This window comes from Urocampus carinirostris, chromosome 8, assembly GCF_059441175.1.
Source record: "Urocampus carinirostris isolate Australia breed hairy pipefish chromosome 8, RoL_Ucar_1.0, whole genome shotgun sequence".
Classification (NCBI taxonomy): Eukaryota; Metazoa; Chordata; class Actinopteri; order Syngnathiformes; family Syngnathidae; genus Urocampus; species Urocampus carinirostris.
The window spans coordinates 18,952,362-18,975,733 of record NC_142356.1 but is presented as its reverse complement, the minus strand read 5'-3'; the positions used below and the strand labels follow the sequence as shown (position 1 = coordinate 18,975,733).

The following is a 23,372-nucleotide window of genomic DNA, read 5'->3' as shown; positions in this document are numbered from 1 at the left end:
TGAAGCTGAACACTTTTTTTGTTAATGATTCATGGGAAGGCCTACCAGTTTGATATGCATTTCAAACATGTTATTACTATGTTGTTATCAGGTTCTAACTATTAAATCAGGTTCAGTCAATCACTAAACATGACAGTTAAAAATCAAATTTCCTAGAAAATCATAATGTCAAGTCATGCTTATTTGTATAGCCCTTAATTACAAGAAGTTTCAAAAGGCTGTACATATCACAGACTATTACAGACTAAAGACTATTATGGCACCAACCCCTGATCTAAAACCTACATGAGGGCAAAGAAAAACTCAAAACCTCAGCATGATGTTGTATGATATATGTTTGTAGGACATATCCCTGAAAAAGTGAATTTTTTGAGAGAATATGTACAGCTGAAGAGCTCTCCCAAGTCCAAAATCAAGAGCCTTCAGCTGGTACAAAATGCTGCAGCGAGGCTTTTAACTAAGACAAGAGAGTTTGATCACATTACCCCAATTTTAGCTAACCTGCATTGGCTCCCTGTTAGCTTGAGATGTGATTTTAAGGTTCTGTTGGTATTATACAAAATCATGCATGGAGTGGCTCCCTTATATCTATCCTCATCAAATTTAATTTCCCCCTATGTTCCGGTCCGGAGCCTTCACTCTGAAAACGCTGTTCTACTAGTGATCCCAAGAGCTAAGAAGAGACCCGCAGGTTCGAGAGCGTTCTCCATTCGGGCCCCGGTAAAGTGGAATGCTCTTCCCCCTGAGATTCGATCTGCAATCTCAGTGGAAATGTTTAAATCTAATCTTAAAACACACTTCTACTCTATAGTATATGAATAATCTATATTTTATGTTGATAATATGTGTATTATTTGCCCTCACGTAGGTTTTAGATGAGGGGATGGTGTCATAATAGTCTGTAATAATAGTTTGCAACAGTCTTTGATCTGTGCAGCCCTTTGAGACTCTTTGTGATTCATGGCCATACAAATAAACATGACTTGACTTCACTTGACTTGACTTAAACTACATTCTGAATAATGATATATTTTCAGACCCAGTCCATTGTCTACCTAGGTGGTGTAAGGGGGCTATCTGGTGCCCGTGGGCACCACGTTGCAGACCCCTCCGACAGACTGAAGAACTTATCAAAAATACAGCAGGAATGAGCCCAGACCTGAATTTCAGGTTGAAACCAACGGTTTTTTTTTTTAATGAAAAGTTATTGTACCACGAGGAGGCACTAAATATTACTGCCCCGTTAGGATACCAAAGCAATGAAAAATACAGCCTATCAGAGATTTACATTTCTTTGACCACCAATAGGAGAACAGCTCCTCCCACAACACCGGAAGCATGGCTACGACCTTTGTTTACAAACACAACATGGCTTAGTTTAGTTTACTTTTCGATCTTAAACACTATGATCGCGCTTTTTAGCAACTGGCTACTGAATGTATTAAACGTTGCTACTCTGCTCGTCTTCTCCTTTGTGTTTTTAACCGTGCACTACTACCTGAAACGCCGCCACTACCTGGCCAACATTCCTCCAGGTCCAAAGCCGCTGCCCTTGGTGGGCAATTTTGGATCTTTTCTCATTCCTTCGTTCATCCGAAGAGGGTTCTGCAAGGATTCTAAGCCGCTTTTATCACCCGTGGAGGCGCTGACTCAACAAGCAGCGGTGCATGGCGACGTGTTTAGTTTATTCGCAGGCACGCAGCTAATTGTGGTGCTGAATGGTTATGACGTCATCAGGGATGCTTTGCTCAACCATCCCGAAGTGTTCTCAGACAGGCCGGACATCCCATCGGTCACCATCATGACCAAACGTAAAGGTGCGTTTTTGCAGACGTAGTTTAGTCATTTTATTTGAGGAAGAATATCATTTATTTACTGTATTATCCAGACGATAATCTGCTCCAATATACCCGAAATTTGTGACTGTGATTTATAATCCTGTTCACTTCACCGTAGAATGTAATAGATAAGATTGGAAATAAATGCAGTATTGTATTATTGTGTGAGCGTAACGTTATGGTATACTTTCATATTTTAGCAGTGTTTGATCAATCGATCGTAATTGCTGGCCCAGAATACATTATACGCAGCGACATTCAAACATGGATCCTGGAGGTGAGGTTGCTGATACTTTACCACCAGACCTCCAGTGGTACAGCTGACCTGAGAAAAGGAATTGGTGCTTAACTCACGCTGCCAGAAACACTGATTTGCATAGTGCATTCTGTTTAAACAGTTTCTCCACTTCTTTACTTGTGTGTCAAAAACATTGAGAAATACAGAAACTGAACACAAAGTCTTTAAACAAAATATACAATCTTTCTTACGTACATATGTATTTAACAGAGGATATTGACCAATTAAGATTTCCGTTGTAAACAATAGTTTACACATTTTATCAGTGATACTTGACGACTGATAAATCACTCCACTATTATATGCCGTAAGTGTATTAAATTATCAATGGTTACACACAAATAGTAGCTTTTACTGTAGTTTTTATTTCATGCGCAGAGGAGACCAAGTATATCGACTACGACATTAATCGAACAAGAAAAAAACGTCATACATGCCAAAACTAGTTACTAAGAAGGATTACAAAATAATTATCGAAATGACAGTTTTCGTATTGACAACAGACAAATATGACGTCGCGGTTTTTGTCCCGATATGAAAAATATATCTGACAATTAGTCATCTCCTGTCACACTAAGATATATTATCAGCTGACACGACTTTTTAGAAAAAAAATCCAAAGATTTGTATAATGATTTTTTTATGTAGTATTAGCAATACTAGCCACTCCTTGCACATCTGTTCTCTTCTGCACTATTGTACTACAGTGTTATTGTTACTGTTTACCTGACTTGTTTAGCTGACTGCCCATTTTGCACATCTGGTTAGCTGTTCCTCTTGCACTCTTTGCACTACTGTAAAATACTATACATAGCCATAATTATTTAGTATATTATTAGTACTCAATACTCCAACTCAATACAACATTTTATTTATATCTGTACATTCAAGGAAACGGTGCGGGTCAGATGTATCGACATTTCGTTCTGTATACACGTGTACTAGAATGACAATAAAGTAGATCTGAATCTGAATACTTGGTCTCCTCTTTATCACTTTGGCATGTGCACAAGAGATGGGAGAGCTTAAGATCAGTCGCATGGCTAAGCATGTGTACAGGCTGTTATGGTTGTATGAGCTTCTGAATTTTGGTCTGTACAGTATATTGAGTTTTGTTTTGAGAAAGTTTTTGTCGCATTCATTCATTTATAGTTAATGCCAATTGAATTAGTAGTGACTGCTGCGGACACAGTCTACATACGGGTGTCTTAATCACGGCACAATGTGTTACTTTTCTGCACTAGACATTTCCCCGCGGTTTTTCTCAATATTAAAAAAAGCTATAAGCTTAAGACTTAAAAACTGGTAAGGTTTGTAGAAAACCAAAGTTGAGTTTCTCCCTTAAATTTACATGTGCCCTTTAATCAAGTACACTCTGTAGCCTGGAATTTTTGGTAAATGTTTTTTCTGTTGATGATTATTTCCTAAAGGAATTGTCTTTGCTCCATATGGGCCTGTGTGGAGAAAGCACCGCAAGTTCTGCCACGCCTCTCTTCGGAGTTTCGGCGTGGGGAAGCTTAGCCTGGAACCGTGTATCCTCCAAGGCCTGGAGGCGGTCAAGAGCCAGCTCCTACGACTGCCTCCAGACATCAATAGATGTGGCACGGACCTTACACCGCTAATCAGCAATGCAGTCTCCAATGTCATCTGCTCCTTGGCCTTTGGCGAGCGCTTTTCTCAAGACGACCCCCAATTTGCGACTCTTCTGGGGTTGATGGTGCGAGGCCTGGAGCTGTGCGTCAACAGCCCCGCTTTCCTCATCAACGTCTTCCCTCCACTCTACCATTGGCCCTTCGGCGTCTTTGGAGAGCTCCGTCACGTGGAGCGGGACATCACCATCTTCCTGAAGACAATCATCCACAAGCACCTAGACACGCTGGACCCGGATAACCCGAGAGATTTTGTGGACATGTATCTGGCGGAGATGATGAAGCAGAGAGCCGAGGGAGTGAAGGACAGCACCTTTGACGAGGACTACCTCTTCTACATCGTCGGGGATCTCTTCATTGCGGGCACTGACACCACCACCAACTCCCTGCTGTGGATTTTGCTCTACATGGTTGTGCATTCTAATGTCCAAGGTACAAAGAAATCCTGGTTTAGATGGGTTCCAAACTAATATTCAACTTACAGACATTGCATCGTAGAACAGTGGGTCCAACCTTCTATAAATGCAGTACACCATGATTTTTTTTCCTGCCAAGAACCTTTCTTCAAAAACAAACAAACACCCCCAAAAAACTGAATGATCAGCTGATGAGGAAGGTTTTTCTTAGGGCCCAAGCAACAACAGTTTTTTTTTTAAATTACGTTTGTTTAGTTTGAAAAGAATGCTCTTTGCATAAGAAAAAACACATGTTATCTTCAAAAAAGAGTAAAATTGCCTGATATAGCAGACACTTTCTAAGTATATATAGTTTTTAGTGTAGTAATGAATATATAGTTTCTTTTTTAAGGAGATTGTGTGTTATTCAGCCCCTCCTAGTTGTTAAAAACATTATTCATTAAAAAGAAAAGCAATGTCGATTTGAATAGTAAACATAAGTACATAAGGTACCATATACATGGTAATTTAAGAAAAAAATATTTGCATGGGAAAAATAAATTTAATCCTCATAATAAGCTGATTTGAAAGACAATTTTTAAGTATACATATTTTTAGTGTAGTCATAAATGCTATTGACGGTTTTGCCTTCTTGAAGGCTTTTTTGATTGAATTTTTTTGAAAACATGTTTGTTTTACTTCAAAATAAGTGAGGAGTACTGTCAAATTGGAAAAATGTTAACTTATTATATTACTGTATTCTATAAGAAAAAAAAGAAAGTAGTCTTTATATTTTTTAATATGATTTGTTGTTTTTATTATTCAATTATATCCAAATAATTTGATAAATATCTTTTTTTTGCTTTCAATGACATTTTACTCTATAGTCGAATAAATATATGGGTTAAAATGAGAAAATATATGTGTATGTATTATGTTATTATCTTGTTTATTTTTTTACAATCTTGGTCAAAGGATACAAATGCTGTGATTTTGAATTTGATCTTTTAAAAATCTCAAGTACCTCTTTAAATACCCATAAGTTCCTCCAAAAAACATAAGTAAACCCATTTAAGGACCACTCAGGTACTATGTTCTGACGATGAACGGAACAATAACATTTTTGCTTCAGAAAAGGTCCAGGCGGAGGTGGACGAGGTAGTCGGAAAAGGCCGTGCTCCGTCTTTGACTGATCGAGGTCGTTTGCCCTTCACCGAGGCCACCATCATGGAGGTCCAGAGGCTAACTGCTGTCGTTCCTTTGGCCATTCCGCACATGGCGTCCAAAACCACAGGTGACCTGATACACACACAAAAACACAGTTTAGTGCTAGAGTAGTTCAAAAATACAATAAAAACTGAAGAATGCAGTTCAATGTGGAATAAAGAATAATATGCATCTAAACAAGGTTTATGTGATATTTGCAGTGGAACATCATCAATTTATAACTGCACTTCATAACAAATGCAAAATTACCTCTATGAAAAATATAGTAATTGGTAATTAGATCTACCTCAATCTCAGTAGAAATGACTTAAACACATCTTACCCCGATCTATGATCCGGAAACGATCACTCTTTATCTCCTCTACGTCGTGAACGTTGTAGTTCATTCATGTCAGCCACTGGTTCGAATTGATATGGCTGTGTAATGAATTCCGCGGCTTTCTAGCTGTTCTTTTACCTCTAGACATATCAGACAGGGACATTCCTTTTTCATAATCGACCATAAAATCGAGGTCAGAGAAACTTGGTTCCCTGCAATCGCTGTTTGTTTTCACAGCTCCGCTCACATGTTAAGTGAATGGGTGTCACCATTTAAGCCAACTTTTAGACTCAATTTCACGATTCCCCTGGTGCGTGGAATATTTTGCAACTTTTCTGTTTAATTGTGGGGAAGAACACTACCAACCAGTTGTTTTAATCTTTATATATACAGACGCTGCCCTACTTACGAACGAGATCTTTGCTTGTTGAATTTGTTCGTTAATTGCTTCAGTGCTATATTTTGCATGTTTAAGGTTTACATAAGTATGTTTAAGGCTTGTATAAGTAACGTATATTGTTTTGTAATAAAACATAAACATTTCATAAAATAATATGCTCTGTAGAGATAAATAAAGTTAAGTTTAATTTACTTTTGGAAGAGTTCCTCCTCCGTGGTAAAAGTGTTCCGACCATTTTCTCAACCGCATCAAGCTTTCTTATTCCACTTTCGTTTCAAAAGAAACAGCTCTCCTCTTCTTTACACTCTACACCAACCATATTGAATGGATGCACAAGATATTAAACAATAAAAATGTCAAAGTTTTTAGCGCGCTGGAGATACAGTGTAGGATGTTTACACACAAACTGGGAAAAGGAAGTGGATTTCTTCTTCGGGGTGGATGCCGGGTGACCTCTCACAGCGCCACCAGATGCCAGTAGCGGCGGAAAGAAGCACTACAGTACTGTCCTTTACTCGGAAAAAGGTGGCCACAATACAAAATCTAACTAACAGCAATGTCCCGATATCTTTCGACATCCCCCCAAAAATGTTCGTATGTACCATTGTTCGTAACTCGAATGTTCGTAAGTAGGGGAAACATCCGTATGTATAAAAACAAATATCTATATATATATCCATCAATTTTCTGCGCTGCTTATCCTGGAGCATGTTTATGGAATGTGGGAGGAAACTGGAGTGCCTGAAGGAAACACACACAGAAATGGGGATAACATGCAAACTTTGTACGGAAAGGTTGCGGTAGCTGGCTGTACTTGCCCAAAACACACCTCAGCAAATGGTGCCCCTACGACCCTAGTGGTTAAGGGATCCAACCAATCATCCAAGTAACCAACCAACCAACCAGCCATATGTATCCAGCCGTTTATTATCTGCATTGCTTATCCTCAGTAGAGTCGCTGGGGGTGCTGGAGCCCATCCCAGCTATCTTCGGAAAGTTGCAGGGCACACAAAGACAAACAACTCACTCATTCACACCTAGGGACAATTTGAACCGGCCACTAAACCTATAATGCATGTTTTTAGAATGAGGGAGGAAACTGGAGTGCCCGGAGGAAACCCACCCAAGCACGGGGAGAACATGCAAACTCCACACAGGAAGGTTCGATCTCATGACCTCAGAACTGTACCGCAGACACGCTAACCATACAACCGCTGTGCTGCCATTCAATGGCATAGAGGGTAGAGGTTTCTAATTCACGGAATTTTCTATCACAGGTTCATTTTGAAACATAAACCCCGTAAAAAACGAGGGTTTACTTCGCACGGAATGAAGAGACTATTGTTGTTGGTACTGCATTAATTGAATTTGATGGCAAAAAAGATTCTCATTTGCTTATTTTCGTGCAACACTTTGGTAGACTTCCGGGGCTTCACCATCCCGCAAGGAACAGTAATCCTGCCTAACCTGTGGTCTGTCCATCGAGACCCATCTGTATGGGACCAGCCCGACAGCTTCAGACCAGAGCGCTTTCTGGACCACGAGGGCAAGCTGGCAAGAAAAGAGTGTTTCATGCCTTTTGGGATCGGTACGTTACTCTGCACGCTTGACCAATCCTGGCATCCCTTTCCCATGTTCCACTCCCTGGTCATCAGGTCGACGGGTGTGTATGGGCGAACAGCTGGCCAAGATGGAGCTCTTCCTAATGGTCACCGGCCTGCTGCAGGCTTTCAACTTCCGGCTGCCGGCAGGAACGCCGCCACCTCTCATGCACGGGCGTTTCGGCCTCACGCTGGCACCGTGCCCCTTTGCCGTTTGCGTCAGCCCCCGGGAGTGAACCTGGGAAGAAAGGATAGGCAAAGAGCCCAATAGAAATGCACTTGACACTTTATTAGATCCACTTTGTATTTGTAGCGGAGAAGAAAAAAGAACAAAATCCACACTAATGATATTACTTTTTATGCGGGGATGTTAAATAATTGGGGCAGCACGGCGGCGCAGTGTTAAGCGCATGTGTGGCACAGTTCTGAGGTCATGAGACCGAACTTCCTGTGTGGAGTTTGCATGTTCTCCCCGTGCTTGCGTGAGTTCTTCCGGGCACTCCGATTCCCTCCCACATTCAAAAAACATGCATGTCAGGTTAATTGGCCGGTACAAATTGTCCCTGGGTGTGAATGAGCGAGTGAGTTCTCTGTCTCTGTGTGCCCTGAGATTGTCTAGCAACTAGTTCAGGGTGTCCCCTGCCCACTGCCCATAGATAGTTGGAATGGGCTCCAGCACCCCCGCGACCCACTGAGGATAAGTGGTGCAGATAATGGATGGATGTTAAATAATTGTTTTTATTCTAGGAATTTCACGTTGTCTCACACACACAGAAAAGTATTAGAGCTGCTATGACAAATCCACAACTAATCCAGTATTAATTAATTACAATATTTTCACAATTTATATTTTTCAAATAAGTAGATTATTGTAAATTGTCCTTTAAGCTTCCCAAACATAAACGTGTGGATTTTTGCAATCCAGTATACTTCGTCATTGTTGTGTTATATTCTTTTTTTTTTTAAACTTGGCAAACAAAATTAACATATACCATTTTTTCCTGACATGTAGTGCGATATACAGCTAATCGCATTTTCCCCACCTTGAAATCAAAAATGAAAAATTAAAGACACAGAAATCAAAACTCATCTAGTAAAATCAAATTCATTGACAGTTATGGACAGATTTACTATACTGAAATAATTGTCTTCAATCATAATGTATGACATTAAGTTAGAGCAGTGATGTTTAGGCTGTATCTCAAAAATTGCTTAAAGGGACAGTGAGTATTACTAAGGGTATCTCAGTTGTAAAACAAATCTCTGATTTAAATACAAATTCAAAAATCCATGAACTACCATATGAAAGTGCATTTTTTTGGAAATCCTGGTAGGTTAAGAAATTTGAATAAATTTACATTACATGAGGCTCAACCAAAGGGAGGTGACGTGATTGTCCACCATCTTGCTGCTACGGGTACACCAAAAACAAAAAACCTTGCATAAGGCTGAGCAAAATGAGATAAAATGTTGCATTTAAGGGACTTTGCTCTTCTTAATTTGTATTCTTCCTTGTGTTTTGTAGCACTTACACAGTATAGCGACATCGAGTGGTCATATACTACACAGGGTTTCTTTAAAGCTTGAGAGGACTGGAGCATTTTGTTCACAATTTCTGCTACAGGTGGCCAAAAACCTCACGGAAGGCTGGGGGGGAAAATGAGAAGAACAAAATGGTTTTCACTTTAAGTATTCATAGTTTTTATTCTTACTTGTACTGTTCAGTGGTCAAATAACACACACCGGCCCTTTTAAAACTAAGGTTTATTTAAACCTGTTTTACTGTATTTATGTGTCAACTGTGTAAAGATGTAGGGTTATACGGTCAACTCGCTGTGCACTGGATTGCATTGTGCATTGTGTTCTGCATTCGGATAGGCTAAACAGTTTCTCTGTTTTAAATTCATTGAATATTAAAGAGACATTGTGTATTTAGGGTCTCCTAGTGGTAAATACATCTTCGAGAGGAGATGACACGATTGTCTGCCTTCCGGCTGCTACGCGTACTCCGGAAAAAAATCTGAAGCTGTTTGGTCACCTTGAGCCGCCATAGTTTTTATTCTTTGTTGTGCTTTGTCAAGTCAAGTCAAGTCATTTTTATTTGTATAGCCCTAAATCACGAAGAGTCTCAAAGGGCTTCACAGATTATTACACCATATTACACAGACTATTTTTCAGCCGACGAGAAGAGTAGGTTATTATTCATATGCAATGGAGTAGAAGTGAGTTTTAAGTTTAGATTTAAACATTTCCACTGAGGTTGCAGATCGGATCTCAGGGGGAAGAGCATTCCACAGCACCGGTGCCCGAATGGAGAACGCTCTCGAACCAGCAAAACACTTCTTTGCTCTCGGGATCACCAGAAGACCGGCACTCTCAGATCGTAGGCTTCGGACCGGGACATAGGGGGGAATCAGATCTGAAAGATAAGAGGGAGAAAGTTCATGTATGATTCTGTATAATACTAAGAGAACCTTGAAATCACATCTAAGGCTAACTGGGAGCCAATGCAGGTTAGCCAAAATCGGTGTTATGTGATCATACTTTTTTGTCCTAGTTAAAAGCCTCGCTGCGGCATTTTGTACCAGCTGAAGAGACTTGATTCTAGACTTCGGGAGACCAGAGAGTAGTGCATTACAGTAATCGAGACGGGAGGTAACAAACGCATGAATTATAATTTCCGCATCCGACTGAGACAGTATTGAACGGATTTTAGCATTGTTACGAAGATGGAAGAAAGCGGTTCTAGTAATTTTCTTTACATGCGTTTCAAAGGATAGATCAGGGTCAAATATGACACCTAAATTTTTAACTCTGTGTGATGTGAGATTTGTCAATGTTCACAGCAGTTTTTGAGAATAAGTCACGGCATTTAGATGGACCAATGACTAACATTTCGGTCTTTTCAGAGTTAAGACGCAAGAAATTGAGTGACATCCACTCTTTTATCTCAATGAGGCAGGCCTCCAAATTTCCACAGTTTAGTGTGGGAGATTCCTCCAACGGAAGATATAGTTGAGTGTCGTCTGCGTAGCAGTGGAAGCTGATATTGTACTTGCGAATAATATCACCTAATGGAAGCATATAAATGCTGAAAAGAAGGGGGCCAAGCACTGAACCCTGCGGAACACCACAGTTAACATTAAAGGGCTCAGATGTCATTTCGCCATATTTAACACAGTGCGTCCTATCTGAGAGGTAAGATCTGAACCACAAGAGGACGGTTCCTGAGAGACCAATCCATTTTTCCAACCGTTCTAGTAGGAAATTGTGGTGCACTGTGTCAAAAGCAGCACTAAGATCCAGCAGCAGCAAAAGTGATGAAGCGCCAGAATCCATTGCCAGTAGGAGATCATTTGTTACCTTGATCAGAGCTGTCTCAGTAGAGTGGTTAGCCCTGAATCCTGATTGCATAGATTCAAAAAGGTTATTCTCGGATATGAAATCATTCGGCTGCTGTGCCACTACTTTTTCAAGTACTTTAGAAAGGAAAGGTAGGTTTGACACAGGTCTATAATGACATAAGATTTCTGGATCAAGGTTGGGTTGTTTCAGCGTGGGTTTAATAACGGCGGACCTCACCCATTTTTAGTTGCACTATACCAAGGGTTGATGACCCAAAATGTTGAATGAGTCCAATTGGAACCTCCCAAAAAAATACAACTGCATATCTTGTTGAAAAGTATACGCTTTCTATAAGGGGGACAACGTTAAGAATGTTTGTGTCATGTTTGTCCTTCTGCAGAAATCATATGATTTTCCATAATCAAACATTGTGGAAAAGGCGCCAGGGAGACACTACAAAGCACCTAAAAGCAGAATTCAGTCCAGAGCCGCCTGTTGACGACCGTAGCACCACACAATACAGCAACATGTATTCAAATATTACACAGTGTCCCTTTAATATTATTATTTTACAGTACAGTACTTATTTGTAGAAAGAAAACGTTTGTACAATATACTACTTGAGCCTGTAAAAGAGTTTCTTATTTGGTTTCAATATATAATACAGTAATTGTATCATGGTTCATGGATTCCTTAACCAAATAGGTTTTAAGAGCATCACTTCCTGTGGTGTGTCTTGGAAAAGTGCTGCTTGGCAGCGCCCATCCTCTCCAGGCTGTTTTTGGGTAGGGGTTTGTCCCCCTACATGAAACAGATACTACTGGTTTCCATGATTACCCATAACGGGAGAAGCCTCTAGATCTGACTCAAATACAGCACCTTCATCATATGGTCACCGTCGTTTTTTGAAGCATCATCCTGCTCCCTTAGCTCATTCAGTTATAAATACCTTTTCTGAAGCGTTGTCCCTGAGTTCCATAACATAAAAATACGTTTTTGGGGGGTTTTATTTGAAAAGACGAACACAAAAGTTTAGGCTCAGCTCATTAGTAGATATCAAGCCACTGGGAGTTATTTCAGTAAGAAAAATCCCCATAAGATGGCAGCAGTGACTTTGAGCAGATCTTCGTCCACACATTAAGGAAGCCCAACTTCCTAGTGTATAGAGTGTGGCTACTATTGGCTACGAATTGTTTTGTTTTTGCATCATATTTCGCTTCTCATGGGTGCTTTTTTGTAAGTAACCCCTTGATAAATTAACGTTCATTGTATCGATAAATCATCATGTGGAAAACAGATCAGATAATCAACCATACGATTACATTCATGCCAACCTTTTGACATTGAAAGTGCTAGATTTTTATCGTGCGCTTTATTTTAACACAATCCTTCTCCAAAATATTAAAAACAAACACCATTTGCGTGTTTAAAACTGAAAGTGGAAAACTTTTGCCAAAACGGAAATTTAATGTGGGCAGCACGGCAGCGCAGTGGTTAGCGCGTGTGTGGCACAGTTCTGAAGTCATGAGATCGAACCTCCTGTGTGGAGTTTGCATGTTCTCCCCGTGCTTGTGTGGGTTTCCTCCGGGCACTCCGGTTTCCTCCCATATTCCAAAAACATGCATGTTAGGTTAATTGGCCGGTCCAAATTGTCCCGACATTTGAATCAGCGAGCGAATTGTCTGTCCCTGTGTGCCCTGCGATTGGCTGGGAACCAGTTCAGGGTGTCCCTTGCCCACTGTCCGGAAATAGCTGGGATGGGCTCCAGCACCCACGCGACCCTACTGAGGATAAGCGGTGCAGATAATGGATGGCTGGATGGATGGAAATCTAATGTGATTATCAGAGCGGTTTATCAACGCACAAAGACTTTTGTCTGCCTTCAAAATAAAGCAGCTGTAGACTGAAATACTAGTTTTGAGTCAAGTCAAGTTAAGTCATTTTTATTTGTATAGCCCTTAATCACAAAGAGTATCAAAGGGCTGCACAGGTTATTGCACAGACTATTATTTCAGACTATTATTACACCATCCCCTGATCTGGAAACAACATGAGGGCAAGGAAAAACTCAAAAACCTCAACATGAGGAAAATGAAGAAACCTTGAGAAGGGACCGCACATGTGGTATCCAGGCAAAGGATGTTGCAATTACAAATAATACAGAGATATTGTCCACAAAAAGTATAGGTTATTCATATGCTTTAGAGTAGAAGTGTGTATTAAGCTTAGATTTTAAACATTTCCACTGAGGTTGCAGATCGGATCTCAGGGGGAAGAGCATTCCACAGCACCGGTGCCCGGATGGAGAAAGCTCTCGAACCAGCGGAACACTTCTTGGCTCTTGGGATCACCTACCTTTTTGTCCTAGTTAAAAGCCTCGCTGCAGCATTTTGTACCAGCTGAAGACTCTTGATTCTGGACTTCGGGAGACAAGAGAGTAGTGCATTACAGTAATCGAGACGGGAGGTAACAAACGTGTGAATTCTAATCTCCGCATCCGACTGAGACAGCATAGGACAAATTTTAGCAATGTTGCGAAGATGGAAGAAAGCGGTTCGAGTAATTTTATTCACATGTGTTTGAAAGAGCAGATCGGGGTCAAATATGACACCTTAATTTTTAACTGAGTCACTCTGTGTGATGTGACATTTGTCAATGTTCACAGCAGTTTTTGAGAATAAGTCACGGCATTTAGATGGACCAATAACTAACATTTCGGTCTTTTCAGAGTTAGTCATTAGTCAAGTTGTTATTGTTTGAAAAAAGAAAAAGCGGTAGTCTAAGCAGTAAAGCAATAGTGTAAGCGGTAAAGCGATAGTGTTAGTGTTATGCAATTAGAGCAAATCATTAACATTGTTGTTATTCGATATTTGCGCGTCCTCGGGTGGCACCTGTTTTGTGACGTCATCAAAGTGGGGCAAAAGTCATCCCAACCTCTTGACGTCACGCCTCCTGCGCCCGTCCTCATAACTCGAAGCGGTTGTCACCTACTTAGCGGTCGTCATGGCGTTTTTCGGGCACCAAATATGCAGAACGTTTTCCTCCTCTTCGGCCATCAGGAGTGCAGCCATCAAGCATGTGGTCATCATCGGCGGGGGACAAATGGGTGCAGGAATCGCTCAGGTGGGTACGAAATGGAGCTTTCGAGTGTTAGCAGCTAGTTGGCTAACAAGTGACAAGGAGAGAATGAATCGGTGCCCTCAAAAATCGGGGTTTTAAATGCAAAAATTATACAAGTATTTGCAAATGGCTCTGCTTCAAAAATAGAATGTTTGCCGTAGCTGGGTTGTTAAACTGCATAATGCTCTTAAATATGCAAAGTTTTTAAAGCGAGTGTAACTTCGCAAACGTAGCCACTAGATGTCGCAGTTTCCGTTTCTATTTCGTCAAAGTTTATATTTAACCATTAAAGTCAATCATTTGCATATGTCTACCAATTCTGATCCTGTTATTCCAGTGTGGAGTTAATGGAAAATGTCTATTTGACTAAAGAAAATGGTTGTTGGGAGCGCTACACGCAATTCATACGGGACTGTCTCACAAAATAAGAATATTGTTTAAAGTTCTTAATTTACTGTATTCAACTGGACTATTGTAAGGCTTTTATTATTTCTTGACGATTATGGCGTAAATTCTACTAGTATACTTTTTCATTAAATTCTAATATATTGAGATGGGATTTTGTAGTTTTTGCCATCTTGAGTAATATTAAAACGTATGACAGTTTTGTTTTAATAGTATCACTAAAAATGGTGAACTTTATCACAATATTGTAATTCTCTGAGACAGTTTGTTTCATTGCCGTTTGACTCCTTTCTTTTCTGTTAGGTCGCCGCTTCGACCGGCCACCAGGTGACGCTAGTGGACATGTCAGAAAGCATCTTAACAAAAGCAGTTAAAGGCATGGAAACGAGCCTGAAGAGGGTGACCAAGAAAAAGTTTGCAGACAAGCCAGAGGTAAGTTTGCTAATCTTGGCCCAAAAAGTTGCCTAAATAAATGCCATGTGTGTATTTTGCTTGCAGGCGGGCGAGGCTTTTGTCAAGAAAACTCTGCAAAACGTGTCTACAGCCACAGACGCTGCTAAAGCCGTGCACAGCGCAGACTTGGTGCTTGAGGCCATCGTGGAGAATCTCAAAGTCAAACAGGATCTTTTCGGCACGCTCGACAAGGCGGCGCCTGCGTAAGTTTAGTGAATTCAACGGTTTTTAGCTGCAGGCAGTACCACGTTACAGTTGAACATCAATTAGTGTGAAAATATTGATCAAAATCCTTAAAGCAGGCAAAGGAGAACCTATCGTACATTTGGCCCAAAGATAAATTGGAACTTGCACATTTTGATCTGACTTGATACATGTATAGCTCATTGAAGAAGATGCAAAGCCAAGACCTCACTAGTCACTGAAGGGTTAGGTCCCGTATAATCGGGCCCAGTTTTAACAATAGTTTCCAGTTAAGGTGTCATACCAACAGACCCTATTTGGCTCTACGTGTCTAAAGAATCCTTTATATGGAAGCTTATTAAAAAATATTTGTTAATTGTTTGGACACTTTATGATATAAAGCCACAGAACAAACTGTAAACATCCAAAAACTCTAGCCAAGCACCCAGAGCAATTTGATAAGGTGAGTGGTAGAAATGGACAGAGCTATACACAAAGTCTGTTCATTCTTCCTCCTCGCCCATCTATCTGCACTGAATGTAAATACGATATTTCTCTAGTTTGCAGTTTTGCATTTGTGACATTTTGACTAAAGAACTTTGCTCACACCTTATTTTGAAACTTTTATATAGGACAAAAATGAGCTTCAACTCTCTTGAGTAACTGTGTGAGGGAGACACTTTTTAAGTGATAAAAGTGCCATTATTATTCCATAGACTTTATCAAATCATCAATATATTATGTATTGAAGAGTTTGCTTTTGTTTTGAAAGCGGGTTCAGCAGTTTTTTTTGAATTTTCTCTTAGAATATATATGGTGTGCCTCCCTGGAAAAAAAATCTAAATATTTGAGCTTTTATGGCTCTTTCGGTCAAAAAGGGGCACTGTGCATTGTATGACCACTAGATGTCGCTGTATTGTATTGTGTAATGCAACTGAAAACAAGCGGTGCAAAGCACAAGGAAGAACACAAACTACAGAGATTTAAAGTAATCAAACTAGACAATTACTCTCTCATTTTTTGACCACTGTTTTTCGGGTACCCGTAGCAGCAAGATGGCAGACATTTATGTTATGTAGAATAAATACAAATTTCTCGACCTTCACGTTTCTAATAATGTATTATTATTTGTTATCATTGTTTTTTATGATATTGAAAAACATGTTTATAATTAAAAATGTATAAATGAATAAATAATATTACCATTATTCTATCAATGAAATAGTATTTTGCATTTTTTTTACTTTTAAAGTATAATTAATAATTATTCAATTTAATTATGCAAAATATAATATGAATGATAACATAAAATATTATACTACTACTCTTAAAATGTTAATGAGTAAAATTAATACTGGTAAATATTAATAATAGTTTATTAAAAAATATATATATATTTTGAATCAATAAAATAATCTAAATTCCAAATTAAATAATTTGTTATAATAATAATTATTATTATTATTTATATTATGCTATGGCTTCTTTCATTGGTTTGACATAAATCTTGAGAAAAATAGATAATACAAAAAAATACATACGTTTTTTTTTTCAACTTTCCCATCCAAAAACATGCCTTGTTTTCCCTTTTTCAGCCCAAAACAGTCTTTTTGAACTTTTGAACACCTTGACCTCAACGCACCAAAAAAAACCTGCCTTAACTTTGGTTTCAGACACACCATATTTGCAAGTAACACATCGTCTTTGCCTATTGGCGACATCGCCAGCGCCACTTCCAGACTGGACCGCTTTGGTGGCCTGCACTTTTTCAACCCGGTTCCCATGATGAAGCTTGTCGAGGTTAGTGATTAACAAAAAACTTCTGGCCTGCTCTGAACAGGGTTCCTACAGGTTTTAAAAATATTTTTTGAATTACACAGTTGTGTCTTCTGGGATTGAAAGGCACTTAAGTTTTGGACTAAGCGCTTGTAAATGCTTGACATTGTTGCCATGTTTCACAACAGGTCTTCATACATATGCACTGCTCTCTTTTGGCGGGTCCTTTTCTTCTTCCCTTGTGATTAACGGCAGCTGGCCTTACTTTGTATGGCATTCTCCAATGATGCATCATCGCCCTAAACAGGGCTTTATGAAATGTGTTATAGTGTAAGGATTACCTGTCAATTATAGAAATTATTTATGGGCTTTGCAAAAAAAAACAGTTTTTCCTGTAGTTAATTGTCATGGGAAGAACCCCCTGCAACTGAAAATGTATATCGTTTTGGGAGACCCAGCCACAACCCGTCTTTAATGCTCTTAGGGCAGGAGGTTGTTCCCCAAAATCTCAATACACGGCCCCAGTCATTCTCTCTTTAATGCAGTGCACTCGTCCTGTCCCATGTGCAGAAAAACACCCCAAAGCATGATGCTACCACCCCCATGCTTCAGAGTAGGGATGGTGTTCGACGGAATGTACTGTTCATTCTTCTTCCTCCAAACACACCTAGTTGAATTATGATCAAAATTTTCTATTTTGGTTTCATGTGACCACAAAACTTTCTACTATGACTCCTCTGCATCATCCAAATGGTCACATGCAAACTTAAGACGGGCTTGACATGTGCTGGTTTAAGCAGGGGAACCTTTCTTGCCAAGCATGATTTCAAACCATGACGTCTTAGTGTATTGCCTACATAACCCTGAAAACGGTGGTCCCAGCCCTTTTCGGGTTATTGACCATCTCCTGTCGTGTAGTTCCGGGCTGATTCCTCACCTTTCTTAGAATCATTGAAACCCCACAAGGTGATATCTTGCACGGGGCTCCCCTCCAATTGAGATTTACTGTCATGTTTAGCTTCTTTCATTTTCTAATGATCGCTCCAACAGAGGACCTTTTTCACCAAGCTGCTTGGCAATTGCTCCGTCGCCCTTTCCAACCTTGTGGCTGTGTACAATTTTGTCTCTGGTGTCTTTGGACAGCTCTTTGGTCTTCTCCGTGTTACGAGTTAAAGTCTTACTGATTGTATGGGGTGGACAGGTGTCTTTATGCAGCTTACGACCTCAAACAGGTCCATCTGATTCAGGATGATACATGGAGTGCAGGTGGACTTCTAATGGGCGGAGTAACAGGTCTTTCAGGGTCAGAATTATAGATGATACACAGGTGTTCAAATACTTATATGCAGCTTTATCACACAAATAAATTGTTAAAAAATCATGCATTGTGATTTCTGGATTTTACTTTTTGGTTTATCTCTCTCACAGTGGACATGTACCTACGATGAAAATTTTAGACCCCTCCATGATTTCTAAGTGTGAGAAATAGCAAAATAGCAGTGTTCAAATACTCATTTTCTTCACTGTTTTTGTACACGATTCACCCCGCATTTCTTATTTTAATGGTACTGGAGAAATTGAAAAATTGGCTTTGAAAGTCCTTAAAAAGTGCTTGAATTAGGTGATTTACAAACCCTGTCTGAATGTAAAAGTTCCTTCAAAATGCATCATTTTGCTCCCACAGGTCATCGGAACATCTGCCACAAGCCAAGAGACGTTTGATTCCCTGGTGGATTTTAGCAAAGCATTGGGAAAAACCACCGTGTCCTGCAAGGTGGGTTGGAGGCGGGGTTAAATGTTGCCATTACTCAAACTAGCACGCTAACAGCCAGTCTTCTGTTCAGGACACACCAGGATTCATCGTGAACCGCCTGCTCGTCCCTTACATGCTGGAGGCTGTTCGTCTGCACGAGAGAGGTCTAAAACTTGTGACATTTTAGAGCCCACCTGGCTTATAGGATACTGAAGGAAACCCATCTAATGTAGGCCTTTGTATACATTGCAGGTCACGGCTCTAAAGAAGACATCGACGTGGCCATGAAACTTGGCGCCGGTTACCCGATGGGACCTTTTGAGCTGCTGGACTACGTGGGCTTGGATACAGCCAAGTTCATCTTAGACGGTAAGCTAAAATTGCTACGGAAACATGACGGATGAAGCTTCCAAATGAACATTTCGCTTTGTGATTAGGTTGGAGCGCCATGGACCCGGAAAATCCGCTTTTCACCCAGAGCCCATTGCTCAACAAACTGGTGGCTGATGGAAAGTTTGGTAAAAAGACGGGAGAAGGGTTCTACAAGTACAAGTGAAGCTTGATGAAATAAGCTTCAATAAGAATGATGCGTGCCTTTTTTTTGCCAATGATCAGCTCACGAAATGTGCTAATAATAGAAAGAGAGGAAACTGATCCACTGGTTGATTGTAGCCTTTTTTTCCTTTTTTTAAAAAAAAAAATACATTCGGACAATAAAATATCTTCTTTTCTCGCATTTCACTCCTTATCCCTAAATGTTTCACCCCGTTTTCCTGGAACATGTTTCTATACCGCTTATGAACGCAAGGTGGTGCTGTTTTTTTAAAAAGTGCACGACTGAATTTTCTTAAACCGGTGATAGTAGCGAAACATTACGTTGACCGTGTTTAATAACTAAACGCTCAAAAAAGTTCATACTATACTATTAGATATGACCTACTATTCCTCCCCAATGATCAGTGGCGATCCAAACGAAGAAAAAATGCCCCCTTCTCAAATGTATCCAATGAAAGAATGTTGCAATTCAAAGCAAAGAAAGTAAAATATATTCCTTTTTTTCTCCAAACAAAATTACCAGCAAAACCACACCAAGTACCGTATTTACTCACATATAAGCCTACTCGCATAAAAGCTACCCCCTAAAACTGCTTTAAAATGAACAAATACTAAAATAAAACAATATTAAAGTGTGCACCGAAACATAGATATTTATTTATGTAGTTTAATAAAGATTAATATCCTGGTAAAAACCTAAAATATAACATTTTGAAGCCGTTTACTCTAAATTACAGAAACGCTTCAATGGCATACACTCGTACACCATTTTTATATTTCGCGTTCGTTTCCTTCTTTGACTTGATTTTTCACTTTTCCTACACTTGTCACTGTCTTGGAATCCATTATGGGAAGAAAAAAGGAAATAAAATCCCAATAAAATGAATGGTGGTCTCTATATAATCCACGGATTGAATAAACAGATGTAAGAGATCGAGCAGAGCATTACCGCCATTTACTGTTAAGGAGTGTAAGTAACCCACCTTTTTTTCTTCTTGGCATTAATTTGCCAAGGAAAAGTCCCTGACACACTGATATTGGGCTCACATCCCACTTTTGGGTCCTGACCCACCAGTTGAGAAACACTGTCTTAGAGCAGGCATGTCAAACATTGGATGGTTTAATCCGATTTTAATATACCGGTAATCTAATTTGGAAAGATCGTTTATTCACAATTGGTACACAATATGCATTTACAGGGTTCCCGCGGATCCTTGAAAAGTCCTGAAAGGCATTAAAGTGGTTATTATAAAAATAAGGCCTTTGTTTGAACTAAAAATAATTCAATTTTCCTTTTTTTTTAAATAATACACCGATTTACTTTCGTGGCAACATCGAGTGACCACAAGAACGGAACTATCAAAACAGTGATTTAGTTTCAGATGGCCTTTCAGAGCAGACACATGTCTTCAGTCTATTCACAATACACATAGCAACTCCTGACAAAGAGGTCTACTTTGGACCATGCTAAACTGTCTGTCTAATGAGAAGTTGTTTTTTGTCAACTTGGTCTGAACTTTGATTTCAAAGGGCATTAAAAATATCCTAAAAAGTCTTGAATTTAACTTCCCTTAATCTGCTGGACCCCTGATTAGAGAAAAACGTTTTTTCATACCATACCCTTTTTTGAGCAGTAGGGACATCACTTGTATCAACTGGTAGGATGCCGGTGTAAAGTTGACTGTTTTTGGATGTGTATTTCTCAGACTTCCATGCTATGAAATTAACCTGTTTTTATATTGAGGAATATAAAAACCATCATCCCACACATACACATGGTCACGTTTCAAAGATCAGTCTAATTCCATTTTCTTTGTAAATACATTTCTCAATTTTATTTCATTTTCTTGTCAAGTCGCGCTTATGTGTGACTTAATTTCCTGTTTATGTGTCAAGAAAATAAACCACGCCAACTGACCGATAGGGTGGAGTACGGCCGGGGATTCTGGGAAGATGGCTGCTCGGCCGTGCCTGTTCCATTCGCGAGGGAGGTTAAAACCTAAATGATATTGCCAACAGAGAGTATATCTTGTATATCGCTCACATCTTGTCCTCCACACACACACACAGGGTTGTGGATTTTAGGGTAATGGGTTTGGTTTGATCTAGAATTAGGGTTAGAGTTTTGGTCCTAAATAAAACCACCATTAGCGGCTCAATTGCTAAGATGCTTATGTTTCACTCAGGATCCTGGGTTCACGCCCCAGTCAGGACAGTATACCTGTAAACCTCTAGATTTAGAGTTTATGTTGGAGACACCAAAACCCTATCTCCAACTCAAAAGTCTTACCGTAGAATTTATATTGCCTGAAACAAGACTCGAATCTATAATGCTGTGACTGTAATACCGGCCCCATACTATCTGAACTGTGCTATTTCAAACATCTTCTTAAACTCTAACCCTGACCCCAGCTTCAACCAAAACCATAACCTTTGTTACAGCTAAAACCCCTTACTCTAGCTCCAACCCTAGTGACAGCAAAAACCCTAACTCCAACTAAAACCTAAACCCTCTATAACCCCCAAAATTAACTGTTCTCCAAACTAAACCCCAACACTATACAGGCTTGACTTGGGATTGAATCCCATAAAACTGAGTCTAATACAGGTATCTTACCATTTCAGCTACCTGTGCTGTAACATATTGCAACCAAAACTCTAACCCTAGCTCCAACCAAAATCATGACCCTAGTTACAGGCAAAAACCCTAATCCTAGGTCCAAAATTAAACCCCAAATTCATACTGGCTTAACGTGGGACAGGATCACAACCCTCAATTATCTTACCTTTGGAGCTACTAGTACCTCTTCCGTCTCTGAGCATAACCCTAGCTCCAACCAAAACACCAACCCTAGGTCCAACCATAACCCTAATACTAATTCCAACACTAACCGACTAACTATGGCTTCAACACCAGGGCCTTAACAATATTGTAATGTCGATATGGATGCTAGGAAATTAAAGATACAAACACACCAAATAGATCATTATATAGTGTGTCGGTGTTGAATTAGGTATTACGCCATTTTGTCTGATATGTACCACGACGATGTGGTGTACGATTGACCATTCTCTACCCTGATTGGCTAATAACGCAGAAGTGTGGTTTGATTCGTTCTTCACTCGATCCTCGCTGCTAACTTCACAGTTACACTGCCAAAAAGGTAATTACTTCTGCTTGCCGGGTGGCACTAGCTCAGGAGGTCAAGCGCTCGTCTTGGGATCAAGAAGTCGCAGGTTCGATTCTCTGCTCTTCCGATTTAAATGTCCTTGGGCAAGACACTGACTCGAAGCTAGAAGATGGCAGCAAGGTAACACACCATTTGTGTGCATTTTAGACACGCTCCAACTGACTTGTCTTTTCCCATCTTTTGGGGGTTTGTTCTGCCCCGAACAGGCCTGATAAAAGGTAAATTATATCAGATGGGCGCCATGGCAACTAAAGCATAAGGGCAATGAAGGTATACTGTAGATGAGCAAAACCGTGATCGGGGTCGGATGCAAATAAATAAATTGTAATATTTTAACGGAGTGTAAAATATATTATGTCGGAATTGTGACTAGTGTGGCTTTGTTCTCTTCTCGGATGTGTTGGGGGAGTCGCGTCTCATCTGTCCAAATGTTGAATTAGTTTCGGTATGCTGCTATCGGTTAATTAGTGTGTAAAAGGGAAAGTGATTTGGGAGGTGTGGTGTCGTGTAATACACTCCCCTTCCTGAGGTGTCGCTGAATACTAATGTGCAGTCTTGTACTTGTGCTTGAGAACTACCGAGGAAGAAGTAGTATAGCCGTAAGCAAAATACACCAGCAAATTTTCATTATTTATAATCAACACTGCGGAAGTTGCAGTGCCACTGTTTGCCAAGAGGGGTAACCATTTATAAAACAACAGGGGTTTAATATGTGCGTATTTCTTCATTTATTTGTTTTGCAAACAGCATGTGAAAGAATGCCGTATCCGTCCAAAAGCGGCTAGTCCGAGGCCAACAAAATAGCAAAAACATTGCTGGAAGTAAAAAGCTTACAGCACCTGGTATTCCCAGGCGGTCTCCCAA

At 39.9% G+C, this 23,372-nt stretch overlaps 2 protein-coding genes across 2 annotated transcripts; both read left to right on the top strand.

Moving 5' to 3' along the window:
- The first annotated feature begins 1,319 nt into the window (after nucleotides 1-1,319).
- Nucleotides 1,320-9,662, top strand: cyp2u1 (cytochrome P450, family 2, subfamily U, polypeptide 1). The gene is made up of 5 exons (XM_088341863.1): nucleotides 1,320-1,817; nucleotides 3,567-4,217; nucleotides 5,313-5,474; nucleotides 7,547-7,714; nucleotides 7,782-9,662. Exons 1-5 carry the CDS (start codon nucleotides 1,406-1,408, stop codon nucleotides 7,961-7,963), a joined length of 1,575 nt encoding a protein of 524 aa, XP_088197989.1. The 5' UTR covers nucleotides 1,320-1,405; the 3' UTR covers nucleotides 7,964-9,662.
- Nucleotides 9,663-14,007: 4,345 nt separating this feature from the next.
- Nucleotides 14,008-19,498, top strand: hadh (hydroxyacyl-CoA dehydrogenase). The gene is made up of 8 exons (XM_088341862.1): nucleotides 14,008-14,195; nucleotides 14,901-15,029; nucleotides 15,096-15,253; nucleotides 16,907-17,033; nucleotides 18,694-18,783; nucleotides 18,854-18,926; nucleotides 19,015-19,131; nucleotides 19,200-19,498. Exons 1-8 carry the CDS (start codon nucleotides 14,076-14,078, stop codon nucleotides 19,316-19,318), a joined length of 933 nt encoding a protein of 310 aa, XP_088197988.1. The 5' UTR covers nucleotides 14,008-14,075; the 3' UTR covers nucleotides 19,319-19,498.
- The last annotated feature ends 3,874 nt before the right edge of the window (nucleotides 19,499-23,372 follow it).

Coding starts and splice junctions, on each gene's coding strand:
- cyp2u1 (XM_088341863.1), top strand. CDS start 1,406: ATGATCGCGCTTTTTAGCAACTGGCTACTGAATGTATTAAACGTTGCT. Junction 4,218..5,312: donor TGTGCATTCTAATGTCCAAG/GTACAAAGAAAT, acceptor TTTTTGCTTCAG/AAAAGGTCCAGGCGGAGGTG. Junction 7,715..7,781: donor TTTCATGCCTTTTGGGATCG/GTACGTTACTCT, acceptor CCTGGTCATCAG/GTCGACGGGTGTGTATGGGC.
- hadh (XM_088341862.1), top strand. CDS start 14,076: ATGGCGTTTTTCGGGCACCAAATATGCAGAACGTTTTCCTCCTCTTCG. Junction 15,030..15,095: donor AGTTTGCAGACAAGCCAGAG/GTAAGTTTGCTA, acceptor TTTTGCTTGCAG/GCGGGCGAGGCTTTTGTCAA. Junction 17,034..18,693: donor CCATGATGAAGCTTGTCGAG/GTTAGTGATTAA, acceptor TTGCTCCCACAG/GTCATCGGAACATCTGCCAC.